The sequence below is a fragment of the Carassius auratus genome, chromosome 32 (assembly GCF_003368295.1).
Source record: "Carassius auratus strain Wakin chromosome 32, ASM336829v1, whole genome shotgun sequence".
Lineage (NCBI taxonomy): Eukaryota > Metazoa > Chordata > Actinopteri > Cypriniformes > Cyprinidae > Carassius > Carassius auratus.
This window is the reverse complement of record NC_039274.1, coordinates 22,620,454-22,639,283: the sequence shown is the minus strand read 5'-3', so window position 1 is coordinate 22,639,283 and position 18,830 is coordinate 22,620,454. Positions and strand designations below refer to the sequence as shown.

General features: G+C 35.8%; 2 protein-coding genes and 2 non-coding genes across 4 annotated transcripts; all 4 read left to right on the top strand.

Annotated features, from left to right (window-relative positions):
- The first annotated feature begins 100 nt into the window (after nucleotides 1–100).
- Nucleotides 101–4,790, top strand: LOC113051846 (glycine cleavage system H protein, mitochondrial). The gene is made up of 5 exons (XM_026215980.1): nucleotides 101–386; nucleotides 2,455–2,534; nucleotides 3,967–4,030; nucleotides 4,109–4,240; nucleotides 4,339–4,790. Exons 1-5 carry the CDS (start codon nucleotides 236–238, stop codon nucleotides 4,434–4,436), a joined length of 525 nt encoding a protein of 174 aa, XP_026071765.1. The 5' UTR covers nucleotides 101–235; the 3' UTR covers nucleotides 4,437–4,790.
- Nucleotides 4,791–14,096: 9,306 nt separating this feature from the next.
- LOC113051845 (60S ribosomal protein L13) lies at nucleotides 14,097–18,174 on the top strand. Its single transcript, XM_026215979.1, has 6 exons — nucleotides 14,097–14,225; nucleotides 14,767–14,882; nucleotides 14,969–15,110; nucleotides 16,631–16,804; nucleotides 17,105–17,161; nucleotides 17,969–18,174. The coding sequence occupies exons 2-6, from the start codon at nucleotides 14,779–14,781 to the stop codon at nucleotides 18,125–18,127; spliced, it is 636 nt and encodes a 211-aa protein (XP_026071764.1). The 5' UTR covers nucleotides 14,097–14,225; nucleotides 14,767–14,778; the 3' UTR covers nucleotides 18,128–18,174.
- On the top strand, nucleotides 16,487–16,566 carry LOC113052563 (small nucleolar RNA MBII-202). The gene has a single exon (XR_003277067.1). It is a non-coding gene; the product is annotated as a small nucleolar RNA MBII-202 (small nucleolar RNA).
- LOC113052595 (small nucleolar RNA MBII-202) lies at nucleotides 16,970–17,049 on the top strand. The gene has a single exon (XR_003277097.1). It is a non-coding gene; the product is annotated as a small nucleolar RNA MBII-202 (small nucleolar RNA).
- Nucleotides 18,175–18,830: the final 656 nt, after the last annotated feature.

The window sequence follows — 18,830 nt, the reverse complement described above, 5'->3', positions numbered from 1 at the left end:
GTGCTTTACAGTGATTTTTACTTGTTACGCCACATACATCTTTTGCTTTCATCATGTTTGGACTTTGTATGATAGGACATATAGTCTGTGCCAATGTTCTGGTCGTTATCGATATCTTTATTCTCAGTCAAACTTATCAGAGGTCTGTGGTTCAGCGGGAGCGCGCTTTTGCCACTCTCGCGCGGTCAAGTGAATCAGGCTGTTATTTCACGACTGAAGCCTAGAGTCGGTGAAGATGGCGATGTGTGCGGCGCTCCGATGCGTTTCGGCAAACTTCTCGGCAGCATTGCCCCTGCTCACGAGACCTGCACATATCTGGACGTGCCAAAATTCGCTGAGACCAAACGTTTTAAGGACGCTTTCCACGAGCTCGCGGCTCTCGGGAGGTAAAAACTTTACAGAACTCCACGGCTCCTCAATTTTACATCTCGCATCTAGCTATAAGAACAGCCATTCCTGTTTGCATTTTGGTCTTTTTAAAAGCGTTAATCTTCTTAATACCGATGTTTTCTTATCACCTGCATTTGTATTGGGCTTTAACGTTTGTTACATTGTAACTTTAGTTCGTTTGTTGCGTCATAAAGTTCCGCGGGCGTTTTGTACATTCCATTTTTTTATTCGCTGAAAGTTACTTGGCGGATTCGATTTTCGGATACCGAAATATCCGTTTATTTTTGGAACTATGTCTTCGCTTTATTTTTGTGAAGTTTAAAGCATGCCCGTTGTTATTTGACAGGCCAGTGTAATTTTTGCTGAAGCTTTAATCGGGCCACACAAATTTCCTCCGTTCAATATCATGTGGCTTTAATTATTTCGAGGTCTTAAATTAAAGTTAAGAATGTGTGCTGCATCTCGTGTCTCATATTTGACCAGAGGCCCCAGACTCTACATATAATCTCACTAAAATCTGTCATTCACTAGATCTAGAGCCATATAGGAAATTAGACTGATGCGTCACGTTCATTATGTTCCCTCAGATGCCTCGAGATCTAAAATAACAGGAGTGTCCCGCATTCAGCCCTGCTCACAATCTGGTTTAAACCTGTATTGTTTCTGCATGGGCTGATGCTAGAATCCGAGTCAGTTGAGGCATTGCCCCTCTAGCAGTCCTCAGCTGATGGTGTTCATCGGTTTGCCAGACTCTTCTCCTAAGATCTATGTGTGGTTTATACACAATTGTGAACAGTCTATGCTAATTTTTCTGGGTCAGGTCTTATGTCAGGATGCCTCTATTTCCCTTGCACATTTTAATCATACCTAATTTTTTTTTAATTCGAATCTCTTGTTTCACTGTGTGAATCTGATTTTGTGTTTATTGTGCAGAAACCCACACCTGAGTGATAAGAAACCTGTTTGAAAGCAGGTTGTTGATTTGCATTTGCCTGGGACAGGAAGTGCATCGTTCAGCATGCCTTAACCTGAACTTTTACAGCTTCTTCCACCCTCAGTGGCTGTGTCATGTTTACTACAATGATTTAAAAGTGTTTGGGAGTTAGAATAATACTGAAAAGCTGTTGATGGAAATAATTAATGCATGATTAACCTTATGGAGTTTGAATGGTCAGACTACCATCAGCTGAAAGGTTAATGTTTATGCAAAATTAAATAACTTCAAAGAAAAGTGTCGTGCTTAAAAATCATGGGTTTTATTTTCATTCTTTCTTTCTCCAAGCCCAAACCGGCCAAACAGTTATTCTATTAAAATAATTTAATTTGTATTTTTTCCCCCCATTTAATGGCTTTAAACAAAATAAGAAAGTGCATGGCACGCAATTCATGGAGTGCTAGTATACAGTCAAGTCTTCAAGGCTTTAAAGAATTAAAGTTATTTGCTGGAACTTTTGAAAGCCCTATAATTTTTAATTGTAGGAAAAGAATGACCTGAACATTATTCAGCGTTTCTTTTTTTCTTTTTTTTTTTAACAATTTGTTTTTATTAAGCAGACATTTCAGTACAATACAAAATATGACGTACCAATCCAGACTGCGAGCATTTACTTTTGTGTTCCACTTTAAATAACTAAATTATATATAATAGAGAGAGAGAATAAATGTTCATAACGTGAGAAGATTCCTAACTAAAATTGAAACCACTAAAAATAGTTGTATAGTTCAGTTGGTAACTGAAGTGAAATTTAAATAAAATATAAATAATAAATAAACTTACATTTAAAAAATGGCAAATTGTCTTGGGAACTAACTGAAATGTTGACATTTCTAAAACTGAAATAATGTTAAAAAAACTAATAAAATATCACAAAACACATTAAAATTAAAACTGAAAATATAAAAATAAAAGCTTGTTCAAAATATGTATATTATAAATAGTATATACAAAAATAACACTGTGGGATTGACTAATTGACAGCACTATATATAGAGATTTTTTTTTTAAGTGTATTACTTTAATGAATGGTTCTGTTTATCCTGGTCTTATTATTATTGTTTTTCCAGCTCTGAAGTTCACAGACAAACACGAGTGGGTGCGAGTGGAGGGGACTGTGGGCACGGTTGGCATCAGCAACTTTGCTCAGGTGTGCTGCTCTCTCTCTCTTTCTCTCTCTCTCTCTCTCTCTCGATATATATATATATGAGATGGTGTCAATTCAGTTCAAATGTTTATTTTTTCATTATTATTATTTGTTTTTTACTATTTATTCTGTGACTGGGAGAAAAACTGAATTCTGAGTGAAAAGTCTGAATTGTGATATGTAATCTTGGATATTGCAAGAGAGTCACATTTCTGAGTTTCTCACAATAAAAAAAAGGAAAACTGAGATAAATTATAACAATTACCTTTATTTATTTTTGTTTCTCAGCAGAAACTAGCTTCCATTAGATATGCACCTTAAAGGGATAGTTCACCCAAAAATGAACATGTGATGTTTATCTGCTTACCCCCAGTGACTTTGTTTCTTCAGCAGAACACAAACAGAGATTAACTCAAACCGTAGCAGTCTATCAGTCTTATAATGTAAGTGGATGGGAATCACGTCTTTGAGAGTCAAAAAACATACACAGACAAAGCCAAATTAAACACTGTGGCTTGTGATGATACACTGTGGTCTTAAGACAGGAAACGATCGGTCTGTGCAAGAAACTGAACAGTATTTATATTGTTTTTTTTCTTTCTTCTTTAATCTCTGATCCTCCACAATGTCTGAGTGCGTTTACAACATGCAGCATGTGACGTGTGTGTATGCTATGGCATACTGCTATGATCGAAATATATTTACTGTAGAAGTACAGGTCATCACAATGGAAGACTATTTTGTTATATCATCAGTCAACGTGGAATTTGTTTGCCCAACTGTATTTATTTGGCATCACGCGCTCGGGACAATTGGACATTGCAGTGGATCAGAGGTAAAAATGATAAAAGTACTGTTCAGTTTCTTGCACAGACCGGTTGTTTTGCGTCTTAAGACCTAAGTGTATCGTCACAAGCCACAGTGTTTAATTTGGTTTTGTTTGTATATATTTTTTTTGATTCTCAAAGCCATGATTCCCATTGACTTACATTATAAGACTTACATTATAAGACTGATAGACGGCAACTGTTTGAGTTAAAAATCTTAGTTTGTGTTCTACTGAAGAAACAAAGTCACCTACAACTTGGACGCCCTGGGGGTAAGCAAATAAACAATCAAATGTTAATTTTTGGGTGAACTATCCCTTTAAAGGCAACTTGAAATAAGTCACAGCCCATTTTACTTCAATAATTTGATGTGTTTCCAAATAAAATGAAAAGGAAGGGAGGTGTTGAAACAATCACTTTTCTGTCTTTTTCATCTTTGGTGTAATGTGCTAAAAAAAACACAAATAGGGAGGGTTTGACTTTAAAAGTTATGTTGTTTTACACTAATAGTATTGCAGTAGTGTCTTTTATGCAGTTTTCAAGTTTAGTTTAAAATGATCTTCCTTATTAATAGATGTTTGACATTTTCCTCCGTTCTATCACCACAGGAAGCGTTAGGTGATGTGGTATACTGTGGGCTACCAGAAGTGGGAGCAAAGCTTGAACAAATGGGTGAGAAGAATCTGAAATCCCCATCTTACGCCTTCTGCCTGTTATAGCACAAACAACATGAACTGTTTTCTTTTTCAGAGGAGTTCGGTGCTTTAGAAAGCGTCAAAGCTGCTAGTGAGTTGTATTCTCCACTGACTGGAGAAGTGACCGAAATCAACACAAATCTGACAGATAACCCGGGACTAGTAAATAAAGCCTGCTATGAAGACGGTGAGTGCAGCTGTTAGTCTCTTACTAAACTGAAATCACATAATACTGTATATGAATGTGTCATATACCACTAAAACATTCCTTTCTCTCTCCTCAAGGATGGTTAATTAAGATGACCATAGAGAAACCTGCAGAACTTGATGAACTCATGGATGAAGCTGCTTATGAAAAATTCATCAAATCCCTCGATTCATAAAAGGTGTTCAGACCTTCGTTTTTGTTGTTGTTATTGATCATTCAGAGCTTTTAGAATGCTGGTGGTACAATTAGTCCTAATTCTTTCAAATCTATTTATTTTGGTTTTGTAATTTTCTTTTCCACCAAAATAATCTTTTTGTAATGTGCTAGTTTAACAGACTCGTGTATTTTGCAGTCGAAAGCCAAATATTTCAAGGGCTTTTGGGTACAGTTTGAGGTGCTACACGTGGACTCAAACAAAGAGAGGGCTGGTTCTGCTGATTGTCTTAAATAGTATATTTGTCAATAAAACGTGTGTGACGTTGACGTAACATGACATGCAATAAAATCACAAATGTAACATTGTGAGCCAGATTGCGTCTGTGTTCTGCTGCACTGTTCTGGTGTGTTCAACTTTCACGACACCAGTGACGTATTGTTATTATAACTTAATGCATTTAATACATGATCAGTTTAGCAGATGAATGTGAAGCATTGCTTCTGAAGTACTTCACAGCAGATGCTTCCATCGTAGATCAACAAAAACATCTACAAAATTTCAGGTCGCTAACATTCTTTGCTTTTGTTCACCAAGGCTATGTTTATTTAATCAAAAATGCAGTAAAAACAATAATATTTTGAAATATTGTTTTATATTTTTATTAGCGCTATCAAATGATTAATTGCAATTAATCACATCCTCAATAAATTTGTTTACTTAAAATATTAGTGTGTATATTTATTATGTTTATATAAAAAATGTTTTGTTTATATGCAAATATTTATATAATATAAACTCTTTATGTAAATATTTTTAAATGTATAGGTGCATGTTTGTGTATTTATATATACATAATAAATATACACAGTACACACACGTATATATTATCTAAACAAAAACTTATTTTGGATTCGATTAATAATTTGACCGCACTAATTTTAATGTGTTAAAATGTAACTTATTCCTGTGGTTCCAGACTTAAGTGTCTCTTTGAAAAATCTTTCTTAATGCTGCTCAAGTGCTCTTTTTTTTATTATGATAGATGTATTTATTTTTATTGTGATACATTTTTAAGGATTCTTTGATGAATTGACAATTCAAAACAATTTTTAATTTTTTATCAATCGAATATATCCTTGTTGGAAAAAAAAGTATTATTTTTTGTCTTACTGACCTCAAATATTTATACCGTACATTTATCAACATTTATTTACATTTACATTTATTTAGGACCAGGTTTTTTTTTTAGGTAATTGTTTTGTTTGCAATCAAACCCTATAGGCAGTATTTATTTTGTTTTTGTACTGTACACTATGCACTGTTTGTTTTAGGAGCTAGTTCTCTCTCTCTCCTGATGTAGAGAAAGTAGGGCACCATCAGCACCTCCCAGCCCAGCACACCTTGACCTTTGCCCTTAGATTAAAAGACTGATGATTTTCCATGTTCCAGTGATCAATGATTAATGAACGGGTCATTATAGTGTCTTTTGCTGCCCTTAAGAAAATCTGACACCTGCATTACAGAATTCACGGCAGACTCCTTTGAACCCTTTCTTTGCAATTGTTAGGAAATAACATAGTTACTCATTTGCCAAAATTACATTTATTTATATGTGTATAATGCTACTTATTTTGGTTACTATAAAGAGATGATAGCTGTACTTGTTTTTATACTTTTTAAAACAAATAAGTAGTTATCTTTTTTCTCAGAAGTAATGAAATGCAACCAGCAAATCAAATATAGCTGATCTTATATTGAATTTTTGGGATGAATGACATTCATAACATAAGTGTAAAAGGCAAACAGATAATTATATAAGCCTTTGCACTATACAAGTTCACCAATATTACACAGGCCTATGAATGGCCATGTGCTCACAGGACTTTGGGATTTATGCATTTTTGGTTAAAACTCATGTAGGAAGCCACTCTGCACTAATAATACATCTGTTTAAATAAGAAAGCATTTGTGCGCCTTTAACAGGCTTTTCATTGAGGGAATTGTTCTTTAAGATAGACAAGGCTTAGATGACCACGTTCTCTGTGTAAGGCTGTTATTATACAGTCTATGGTGTAAGGACGCCCCCTAATGATTGATTTTCAATCATGCCTTTTTAAAATGTACTCTTATTAGACTACAGACAACTGTGTTCAAGAGTTTTAAAGTTCCCCAAATCCCATAGAAATAACTATATAATAATAATAATAATAACACACACACACACTTATTTTTTCTTTTTATACACTGCTATACATTTTCATGTTTAGAAAATAATGTTACTAAATTAACCTCATTTTATTTATTTTATTTGCATGCACATATCTACGTATATTCACAACGCTATGGTAGTCTGTAGTAACTATTAATTGCCAATAAATAAATACATAAACATTAGTAGTCAAACTGTTAATTTACGTACATCCACGTGTTAATTTGTCACAACAAAAACCGGCTTCACACTTCCGGTAGACCGGTGTCATGAGAAATCGAGTCCGCCCGAGAAATCGAGTCCGCTTAGGACCCCGAGTGATCCCATTGGCTCAACGAACAATTATTGGGTATTATTTTTTAGCGCCTGATTACAATTCCTGCTAAATAACGTTTTTATTTTTGTCGTTTGAACTTTGCTATAATGACCATTTATGTACTTTAAATTACATGTTTCATAGGCTAGTAAATAGCCGACGTATGAAGGTATTTTTGATTCAAATTAACTGAGCACCTGTGGCAGTGCGATTTGTAGTTGTACAGAAAAGCCACACATGTGTATCAGTAAATTTGAAGTCACAGAGTGAAATGTTTTAAGAGTTGCAAACCTGTAGCCCTTTTTTCTCTCCCACAAACACAACACAACAGTTACACCTTCTCAAATTCTTCATTGCAGGTGCACAAATCCTATTCTACAAATCACACATTTAGAAACTCGTACGCTCACATTTTTGAAACAATTGCTGCAGTGAATGTGGTGCAAAACGCATTTACACACCCGCATCAAGAAATGTGCAGTCGTGGAGAAATGTTGAACATCCGCAAATCAGTACGTGAATTCATCAAATGAGAGTTGCACACTTGTAGAATATTTTCTCAGAATGTCTTGTATATTTTTCTAACACAAACACAAAGTACATAACTACAGCTTCTTGAATCTGCTGCGATGAAGCTCAAACACTGTTTTTTCGCTTTCAAGCGACAAGTTTCGCGCTCTCCCTTTTGCACCGAGATATTTGGTTCAAAAGTGATTTGTGCATCTGTAGAGGTAGTGGGCGGGACTGTTTAGAGATTACAGAATTTCAGCCAATAAGAAGAGCTACTGAGCCAGTAGATATACGCCCCAAGCAGTTTTACGCCCCTGTTGTTCCTCATGCGTCCAGTAGGGGGAGGCAGTATATTAGTATATGAGCCCAGTCATTTATAAGAACAGCAGACCATATCTATATGTATGATAGCAGCAGACCTTCTTGAAGCGATACGGATGAGGTATGTTAAATAATCTGCTAAAGTACTTGTTGTTGATTGTATTGTGTAATGATGCAACATTTATTATTTATAAAAGATTGATCAATTAAATAAGAAAGAATAGCGATATCAATTCAAAAGATGGATCAGTTTATTTCGAGAGGCAAAAGTACTTGATTGAGTCAGATGTTCTGTCTGACTCAAACTTAACTAACCACAGTCTATCATCAATGAAAAAAAAAACAAAAAAAAAAACAATCAAAGTGACTTGACACTTTTTCCAAGTGTTCCATCAATATTGTTCATTGAAGATCAGGAGCGAATTGATGTTATCTACACTCAGATGACTTCAATTTTGGATGGCACACCTACACACACCCACAGTGACCAGATCAGATTCATTATGGATGTCCCTTTTCCAGAGGTATGGTCTTGTGTGTTAGTTGTGCTCTGCATGGTGTCATATTCACATTGTTTTTAATGTCAAATAGTTTATCCATAATGTTAGATAATTTCTATAAAATAATAGTTTTGTGCTTAATATAGAAAAGGAACTTTGGATTTTGTTGTAAAAAAAAAAAAAAAAAGCAAAATGATGCTTGGCTTATTTGGGCTGTGATAAATCTTTCTTTGGTAGTCCATCAACTGTGCTGAAAGATGTGTCCATCTTGGAGGCTGAGGAGAAATTCCTTCGAGGACCTGTCATTGACGCAAGGTACTGTAAGGATCCTATAAAGGAAAAAAAAAATTGAAACATGACATCCTGCCATTATTTATAAATAACCATTGTTTTCTACCACTATGCAACTTTTGCTTTTTTATTTATTTTTATCAGTGAGTGGGATCACTTTGACCGCAGGATAAAGAAACAATTAAAGAAGAGTGGCAAACCATTGGAGAGTCATCTACAGGAGTCATGCTGTTAAGAAATAACCAAGTCATGGTGTTAATAAATTTTTTTTTTGTGAACAACAATATTGTCTTTCTTTTAAATGACCCTTGGAACTTTAGAAAATTGTTAAATTTTGTTGGTCTTCATAAAATGCTATGTAGAACATGTTCTGTTGCTGTATAACGAGCAATTGTGAATTGTAAAGCAAATATTTCATTTAGGATCCATATGATTACACAGTACTGTATGTCTAATGGCCTGAATATGGTTAATATCTAAATATAACTTAATATAAATTCACAACATCATATATCAGTCAATCTCTGTATATAAAAACAGTTTATAAATATATATAAATAATACATTTTACAGTAGGTCATAGGTCTGCAGCCTCCCCCTACTGGACGCATGAGGAACAACAGGGGCGTAAAACTGCTTGGGGCGTATATCTACTGGCTCATTATCTCTTCTTATTGGCTGAAATTCTGTAATCTCTAAACAGTCCCGCCCACTACCTCTACAGATGCACAAATCACTTTTGAACCAAATATCTCGGTGCAAAAGGGAGAGCGCGAAACTTGTCGCTTGAAAGCGAAAAAACAGTGTTTGAGCTTCATCGCAGCAGATTCAAGAAGCTGTAGTTATGTACTTTGTGTTTGTGTTAGAAAAATATACAAGACATTCTGAGAAAATATTCTACAAGTGTGCAACTCTCATTTGATGAATTCACGTACTGATTTGCGGATGTTCAACATTTCTCCACGACTGCACATTTCTTGATGCGGGTGTGTAAATGCGTTTTGCACCACATTCACTGCAGCAATTGTTTCAATAATGTGAGCGTACGAGTTTCTAAATGTGTGATTTGTAGAATAGGATTTGTGCACCTGCAATGAGGAATTTGAGAAGGTGTAACTGTTGTGTTGTGTTTGTGGGAGAGAAAAAAAGGCTACAGGTTTGCAACTCTTAAAACATTTCACTCTGTGGCTTCAAATTTACTGATACACATGTGTGGCTTTTCTCTACAACTACAAATCGCACTGCCACAGGTGCTCAGTTAATTTGAATCAAAAATACCTTCATACCGACGCGCTTTAGGTTATGAAATCAAACATTTCTCGTTTTTTTTTTTTTTTTTTGTTACTCGCGTATCAGTATAGCATACAGCTACTCGATGTGTGTGTGTAAATTTATATTGTTAATCTTAATGATATAATATCGCAATTGCTTGTGCAGAACCGTGTTATTGTTGTATTATATACAGATATATTACTATTTTATGTAAAATGAATGTTATATTAATTTTACATGAAGTATGTCAGTATGCCTATTATATTTATACCATTAAGTATAGTAAGTGAATAATGGTTGTTTTTGCACTGAAAGTAACTAAAAATACAGCTAGATAGTTTATATAGATAGCAATAATTGCTATATAATTATAATTTGCAATTATAATATAATGATTCTACTGTTATTTTTTTTTTTTACATATAAATGTTCAAGCAATATGCACACTATCAATGTAAGACATTTATACATTTTTCAAAATGCATAACATTTTCAAAGAATCTTTACAGAAAGACATACTGTTGTGTCTATGTGGTCAAAAACACCCTCACTGTTTTAATAGTTGGTGTTAAATGCATTAGTCGTCATACATACAGCAAGCAAGCCAAAGGCAACAGTGGTTAATTAAGAAAAAACTGTAAGATGTCGATACTGGAGTAAAAACCTTTGGAGAAACCAGACTAACCAAAAACACTGGGGACCAGTTCTCCTCTGTATATTCAGTCTGAACATTAGGTACAATATCATTGGTAGTTAACAGTGTTACTGCATTGATTCAGCTGTAAGGTTAGAGGTTAAATGTGCCATGTACAGGCAGCAACATTGTTTTCTCTGTGGCCCAGGTGAGGCATGCAGTGGGAGTGAAGAGTGCTAAGGTGCAGTCATCCATTCATAAATTCTTGCTGTTTTGTTGAAACTGGAAACAGTTCATCCTATGTGAAGTCCATTGTGGAAGATTGGGGAATCATCAGTCTCAATGTAACTCGAGAGCGTCTGGGACAGAGCTTCTGTGGTAAAGAAAAATATAAAAATTGTTTAGGAACTGTAATATAATTTAAAAAAAAATTCCTCTCTGCCTTTGTAATATACAGTATGCTGGAAGACTTTCTTGACATCATACAGAACGGGTTCAGAATACAACAGAAGCAGGAAACATCAAAAATCACTGTTAACCGTAGAGCATCGGTTTACAATTCTTGCAAAAATCAAGTTATGATTTATGTGTATGTTGTTATAAAAAACAATCAAACAGACATAAATGTAATCTGTTAAACTCAGTCTATTTTGCATTCAAACATTGCTTTAAATAAAGAGACAGGTGATTTATTTGAGCAGAGCTTGTTTTCTGCCTCCACTATTTGGAAAGTCTAATACGAAAATACTTATATATATATATATATCCTATTTTCTATTAAACAAAAAAACTGCTGCAATGAAAATCTCCTTTTGATTTATTGTGCCTTAATTTACTATTAATTTCATTCATAATTATTCACTTACTGAACGCTATTATAAAAGTATATACGTTTGTTTATGTTAAATAAAAGATAAACATGAGAAAAGAGTCGTATCTTCCCTTAAAATGCATCTTGAACAATCGGGTCCCACCTAGCGAGGACCCCTAAGATGGCGGCCATCGCGATGCCTGTGCGCAAGTCGGAACGGAGGCACTTGTCACGAAGGACACAAGACAGGTAGTAATTCACACTAAAAATCTTCGTGTGATTTGTGCACGAGTATGACAGAACTAGAGGTGTGCTTAAACCCGTCCTGCACACGCATGTATTTGGGTGTGGAGGGGAGGGGCGATTAATGATTTGAGCTGATTTTCTTATTAACTACCAATATTATCCACTGTCCTTGTACAGTAATATGACACTGACAATACACACACAAATAATAATAGTAACGTTAGTAGTGATAATAATAATGAATCATCTTACGGGTCCTCGCTAGGTGGGACCCGATTGTTCAAGCCTTTTTCTCGCGATCTTTGACGATGAGGTCTGTATTCATTGTTCAGGCGTTTTATCAACTCCATCTGCTATTTTTTCCACATATGAACGGATTTTGCTGGTAGTTAATACGATCTCAAATCTGACAAAGATTTTTAGTGTACATTAGTAACTGTCTCGTGTCCTTCGTTCGGGACAAGTGCCTCCGTTGCATCCTGCGCACAGGCATCGCGACGGCCGCCATTTTAGGGGTCCTCGCTAGGTGGGACCTTGGGTGGGACCCGATTGTTCAAGATGCATTTCTATGATTTTAAGTGAAGATACGACTCTTTTCTCATGTTTATCTTTTATTTAACATAAACAAACACGTATGCTTTCATAATAGCGTTCAGTAAGTGAATAATTATGAATGAAATTAATAGTAAATTAAGGCACAATAAATCAAAAGGAGATTTTCATTGGAGCAGTTTTTTTGTTTCATAGAAAATAGGATATATATATATATAAGTATTTTCGTATTAGACTTTCCAAATAGTGGAGGCAGAAAACAAGCTCTGCTCAAATAAATCACCTGTCTCTTTATTTAAAGCAATGTTTGAATGCAAAATAGACTGAGTTTAACAGATTACATTTATGTCTGTTTGATTGTTTTTATAACAACATACACATAAATCATAACTTGATTTTTGCAAGAATTGTAAACCGATGCTCTACGGTTAACAGTGATTTTTGATGTTTCCTGCTTCTGTTGTATTCTGAACCCGTTCTGTATGATGTCAAGAAAGTCTTCCAGCATACTGTATATTACAAAGGCAGAGAGGAATTTTTTTTTAAATTATATTACAGTTCCTAAACAATTTTTATATTTTTCTTTACCACAGAAGCTCTGTCCCAGACGCTCTCGAGTTACATTGAGACTGATGATTCCCCAATCTTCCACAATGGACTTCACATAGGATGAACTGTTTCCAGTTTCAACAAAACAGCAAGAATTTATGAATGGATGACTGCACCTTAGCACTCTTCACTCCCACTGCATGCCTCACCTGGGCCACAGAGAAAACAATGTTGCTGCCTGTACATGGCACATTTAACCTCTAACCTTACAGCTGAATCAATGCAGTAACACTGTTAACTACCAATGATATTGTACCTAATGTTCAGACTGAATATACAGAGGAGAACTGGTCCCCAGTGTTTTTGGTTAGTCTGGTTTCTCCAAAGGTTTTTTTTTACTCCAGTATCGACATCTTACAGTTTTTTCTTAATTAACCACTGTTGCCTTTGGCTTGCTTGCTGTATGTATGACGAATAATGCATTTAACACCAACTATTAAAATAGTGAGGGTGTTTTTGACCACATAGACACAACAGTATGTCTTTCTGTAAAGATTCTTTGAAAATGTTATGCATTTTGAAAAATGTATAAATGTCTTACATTGATAGTGTGCATATTGCTTGAACATTTATATGTAAAAAAATTGTGTAGAATTATATTATAATTGCAAGTTATAATTAACAATTATAAACTAGCTGCATTTTTAGTTACTTTCAGTGCACAAACAGCCATTATTGCCTTACTATTACTGATTTGTAATAGTACAAGTAACTGTTGTACTATTATATGTACTGTGTTATATGAGTTAAAGTCAATTACAATTGTAATTTCGTCATCATAATGTGATAATTGCTGTAAGATTTTCTTTGAAAACAATAGTTTCTTAAATAATATACAATCAGCAATTGCAATACATGAACTGCTTGTAAGCAAAACCATATATAACAACATAAGTATACTTATTACAATATTGAAAATAATGTAAAAAATTACATGAATTAGGTAGTAAGTCAAAATAAATAAAAATCAAAGTGTGTGTGTGTGTGTCTATATATATATATATATATATATATATATATATAGGTTCGTTTTATTAATAATTATCTTTCAACTATCCAACAATCTTCCTCTGAATTTGTGGGCTAAACGTGTTTTAGTCATCACAACTGAATTATTATTATTATTATTTTAGAACTGGAAAATATATTCAAAAGCTGTGCTGAGGCGTTCTAGTAACCGAATATTAAAACTAATTACAATGCATTATTTATGAGATGCTGCTAGTTTTATGACATTTAAAAAAAACATTTTGATCGATTACATTCTGTATGTTGCTTTTATTAAATTATTTTAGCTTGAAACAACAAGCTACCGCAGCTCCGATTAGCCATGCAACAAGTTATCGCGATAACAACTTTTGATCAGGCATTTAAAACCGCTACCGCCTTGGTCCTAAGCGGACTCGATTTCGCGGGGGGACTGGATTTCTCACCACACCGGCACTTCTCCCTTTGCTATTGGCTCTTTTCTTCACCTCCCATAAAACACCGCGTTGTCATTTCCTTTTCCTTTTCAGCCATTTTCCGCTAAAGACGGTATGTGCTTTATTCCGTCTAATCATCAAGTTTATCCGCTTTAATCCTTATAAATGCTTCGTTATGTGATGATTTAAGTAGTCCGGGTTTAAAGTGCAGTCTGTTTTATGTGCGAATTCGTCTGTATTGTTGTGTTACACATTACTGAGAGATAAAAAATGCGTTTATTTCAGTACACGGTACTGTGTCGCGCTTTCCATGCAGCGAGCGCTTCTTCTAAAGTGTGTTATAAACAAGTCAAGTGTTTTAAAACCTAAATAAAACGTGCATCCAGTCAAAGTATTCGTCGGTCTTGTTCACCGCTGTCTCTGACGCTGTCTGTGTCCAGACGCGTGAGCGCGCTCAGGCTCCAGCTGAGCTCGTGGAGAGTCTGACACAGACTTCGTCATAAACACAAAGCTGTTACAGTCTCGGCGCGCGCGCAGTTCTTTATGAAGTTAGTTCAGAGAGTTTATAGTTTCAGTTGATGCTGGTTGATCTGTGTGTGTGGATCTGTAGAAGGGAACTGTCTCCTCATTGCTGTTTCCTTCTCTCTCACCAGGAGTGAGCAGTCATGGCTCCCAGCAGGAATGGCATGATCTTGAACCCTCACTTTCATAAAGACTGGCAGAAGAGAGTGCGCACCTGGTTCAACCAGCCGGCCAGGAAGATCCGCAGGTAACACACGGTTCTGCTGCAGAATGGGGTTTAACACTTTATGGAAAACATCACTTAATTAAAATGCATCTTGTTTTTTTGTTTAGACGTAAGGCCCGTCAGGCGAAGGCTCGGCGAATCGCTCCGAGACCAGTTTCTGGTCCTCTTCGACCAGCCGTCAGGTGTCCAACCATCCGCTATCACACCAAGGTCCGTGCCGGACGTGGGTTCACCCTGGAGGAGTTAAAGGTAATGTTGATCCCACATTAACCCTTTGGCTTTTTTTAAAGGGTTAGTTCACCCAGATTTTCAATCTTGTCATTGTAATTGTTTTTGCGGAAGTACCAACCTAGCGTTTAGAAAGCAAACGTCCCAAGAGAATCACACGCCTGTTTTTAAAAGAAGGTAAAACAACGGTGTCTGGCGATTTTTGAAGTTGGAGGAGAAATTGAGATGGAGTTTTTCGCCCCTCTCCTACCTTAAAGGTCCCCTGAAGTGCCTTGGAACATGCAGCATTATTTTGTGGTGATGTAATTTAAACTGAAACAGGAAGAGAGGGTGGGACATAGAGCACCCCTTTTTAAAAGCACCCATAGTGTTTTGTTTGAAACTCTCTGAATCGTTACCTATTGCCTACATGGTTTTCTACGAACCATTCAGTGTACAGGAAATACTACACAGTGAACTATTTCAGACGGTGCTTCAGACTATTTATTGTGCAGGGGGTGTTTGATTGGTCAGAAGATTTCATAAGAAGATGAAGTACGATGTGTCATCAAAAAGCACTGAGCCATTTTGGCAGAAGAGATGAACCGCAAGCTTTGAATGATTATTTTCTGTTTTGGATAACCTGATGACTAACATATTGATACTAACATCTAAAAAAAAAAACGTTAATTCTGATTTCATGGGGACTTCAACCGCATGCGACCTTTCCAACGTGATTATATGATGTGTGAATTTACAGATACGCATCACAGAGTTAGTGCAAGATGTACGTTTGTGGTTGAAAAATATATACAAATTTTTAAAATGACCGATTGTTTCGCTAGGTAAGACCCTTCTTTGGTTGCGAGTTCTTTCGTTGAAACTGCGATTTGGGCTTCAACCCTTTGGCCAAATCCTGGCATATTTTCCTCAAAAACCTTATTTTCGTTGCGACTGAAGAAAAAGACATTAAGATCTTGCATGACATGGGGGTAAGTTAATTATAAAGAATTTTTAGCTCTGGAATTGAACTATTCCTTCAACTCCAAAAAGGCCATAAAAGTGGCGTAAATGCAAATCGAGGATAAACAAGAGACGCGGTTGCTTTATGATGATTTTATTTTAGTCATTTAGTCACAACAACCCCCATAAGTTGTTTTCTTCACAAGGCTTGGGTTAAACCACTTGTTTCGTGTGGGTTCATTTTACGACATTGCTCTTTTTGGATCTTCCTGTTTTGGTTTCCTGGACTTTCAACAAAGAGACATAAACCTCAAGTTTCAGAAATCTTCTGTTTCGAATATTAACCAAAGACTTATGGGTCTGGAACAGCTTTAGGGTCCATAAACGATGGCATTTTTAATTTTTGTGTGAACAGTCTTCTTTGGGTCTCATTTACAGTTATTCAAACAGTCAGATGATGACAATTCTCCGGAATCTCTGAACATCATTGATGATTCCTTTTGAACCTTATTTGCTGATGACTGTTGACGCTGTCAAAGCTGTTTCAGTATAAATCGAGTGTCACGTGTCTCACGTTGCACCGTAATTTGCTTCTACAGGCAGCGGGAATCAACAAAAAGGTGGCGCGCACCATTGGCATCGCCGTTGACGCTCGTCGGCGTAACCGATCCACAGAGTCTCTGCAGAACAACGTTCAGCGGCTGAAGGAGTACCGCTCCAAACTCATCATCTTCCCCAGGAAGGCTACTGCACCCAAGAAGGGAGACAGCACTGTAAGTGGCTTCCTTCAGTTCATAAAGCCAACCTCTCTTGGGTTGATTTGAATCTTTGTACTTTATAATGATTTAGATCATTAAGTCTTTGATGAATAATATATATGTTAGGTTATAAAATGCTGTTTATTGTAAAGGGTAACAGCTTTAGTGTTTGCAGTCAAATGATGACACTTTCTCCGGAATCTCTGCACATCCTTGATGACTTTTGAACCCTTTTAGCTGATGACTGCATACTGTTCAGCCATATTCTGCATTTTTTTTGGTTTTTGGTGTCTTGACTGTCTTTTGTGCATACAGGAGGAGGAGCTCAAGATGGCTACACAGCTTTCTGGACCCGTCATGCCCATCAAAAACGTATGTATCTTTACTTCAGCACTATGAAGCCTGCTGTGCCATATATGATGTACAAAATCTTAAAGACTCAAAATGATCAAGGTTTGCAGAAAAACCTGTTGTGCACAATTTTCTACACGCTTTATGCTGTGGAAAGTTATTAGAGTAAGCTCGCTTTTACTATTGATAGATGCATAAATTTACACAAGGCCTAAAAAGGTCTTAAATCCTTGCACAAGTCTTAAATTTATGAAGTCATGGCATTAAATGTTGAATTGCAAACAAAAAGAAAAATCTTCCCCAGTATTTTGTTGTTTTCCAATGCAAGCATTTAAACCTTAAGATGTGTAATTTATGCGAAATGAACAAATGTCAATGAAGTGTGAGAACTTGAAAAGATATTTGCTCTTGTTTTAATCATAAACTTACTTCTGGTCACTTTCTCATTAAAAAAAATTATAATACATTCGTCATCAAGTATATGCATCAGCATCATTGTATATTTCCATTGGAAAACTATTCAAAAACATATTGAGGAAGAACATCACTCAATCATTCAAATTCAAAGCATAACATTAAACCTTTTTCTTTGACTTTTGCTAATACCAGACATTTACAGAAAATAATAGAATTCAGTTTGTCTATCTAAAATCTTAAATTTACTTGAGACCTGCAAAAACCAAATGCCATCCATATATGATCTGAAGACTAATTATTTTGTCGGGTTTAACAGGGATCAGATGCAATTCGAGAAATGTGAAAGTAGGATGTTTTATGTATACATGTAGAGTTTTGCTGAATCTGAGGGAGTGTCTATATTTCCTGCAGGCGTACAAGAAAGAGAAGGCCCGTGTGATCTCCGAGGACGAGAAGAACTTCAAGGCCTTTGCCAGTCTGCGTATGGCCCGTGCCAACGCCCGTCTGTTCGGCATCCGTGCCAAGAGGGCAAAGGAGGCCGCCGAGCAGGATCCCGAAAAGAAGAAATAAACTTTACTTTGTAAGGAACTGCCAAAAAAATAAATGTCTAAAAATCGTTTGGGTTTTTTTTGGGAGTCATTTCTTGGATTTTTATTTTTTTCTGTTTTATGGAGGATGTGTGTGTATTGATGCTTTTCAGTCTCAAAAGTGACTTTTTATTTAGAAGTTCCTCTTCAGACAGACACTTTCATAAGGCTCAGGGTGATGATAAAAGGAGCAGAAAAGCCAATGTTTTTTGTTCTTTCTGGTTTAGTATGCTGCCAGCGTGGCTGAAGTCATTGGTTTGATTCTAATTCAACAGGCATGGATAAAATTAGCAAATTTAATGTGTGTAAAATATATTACAAATACATAATCTTTCATAGGTGAGTAAGACTACTTTCAATAATAACCAGAAGAGGGCAGTGTTTACATTTAATGATCTTGGAAGTTTTTGTTCCTCATTAAAGACATGGTTTAAACAATAACTTACATTTTTCCAAAGCTAATGGTTAATTTTATTTTATCTAAACCTGGATCTGCGTCAGAACCGCATTTAAATATTTTTTTTTCAGGCCTTTTGCAAGGGAGACATGTTAAAGGGATGGTCCACCCCAAAAAAATTATAATTCTAATCATAAGAATCATACTCCTTTACAAACTTGATCAAATCATTTAATTCCAAACCTGTATATGTTTCTAGCTCGTCTGCAGACCAAACACCATTGGAGCC

What these genes read in the sequence shown, in the direction of transcription:
- LOC113051845 (XM_026215979.1), top strand. Translation starts at nt 14,779, where the DNA reads ATGGCTCCCAGCAGGAATGGCATGATCTTGAACCCTCACTTTCATAAA. An exon ending in CCAAGAAGGGAGACAGCACT is followed by an intron (nt 16,805 to 17,104) that starts GTAAGTGGCTTC and finishes TTGTGCATACAG; the next exon opens with GAGGAGGAGCTCAAGATGGC. An exon ending in CCGTCATGCCCATCAAAAAC is followed by an intron (nt 17,162 to 17,968) that starts GTATGTATCTTT and finishes TATTTCCTGCAG; the next exon opens with GCGTACAAGAAAGAGAAGGC.
- LOC113051846 (XM_026215980.1), top strand. Translation starts at nt 236, where the DNA reads ATGGCGATGTGTGCGGCGCTCCGATGCGTTTCGGCAAACTTCTCGGCA. An exon ending in GCATCAGCAACTTTGCTCAG is followed by an intron (nt 2,535 to 3,966) that starts GTGTGCTGCTCT and finishes CTATCACCACAG; the next exon opens with GAAGCGTTAGGTGATGTGGT. An exon ending in TAAAGCCTGCTATGAAGACG is followed by an intron (nt 4,241 to 4,338) that starts GTGAGTGCAGCT and finishes TCTCTCCTCAAG; the next exon opens with GATGGTTAATTAAGATGACC.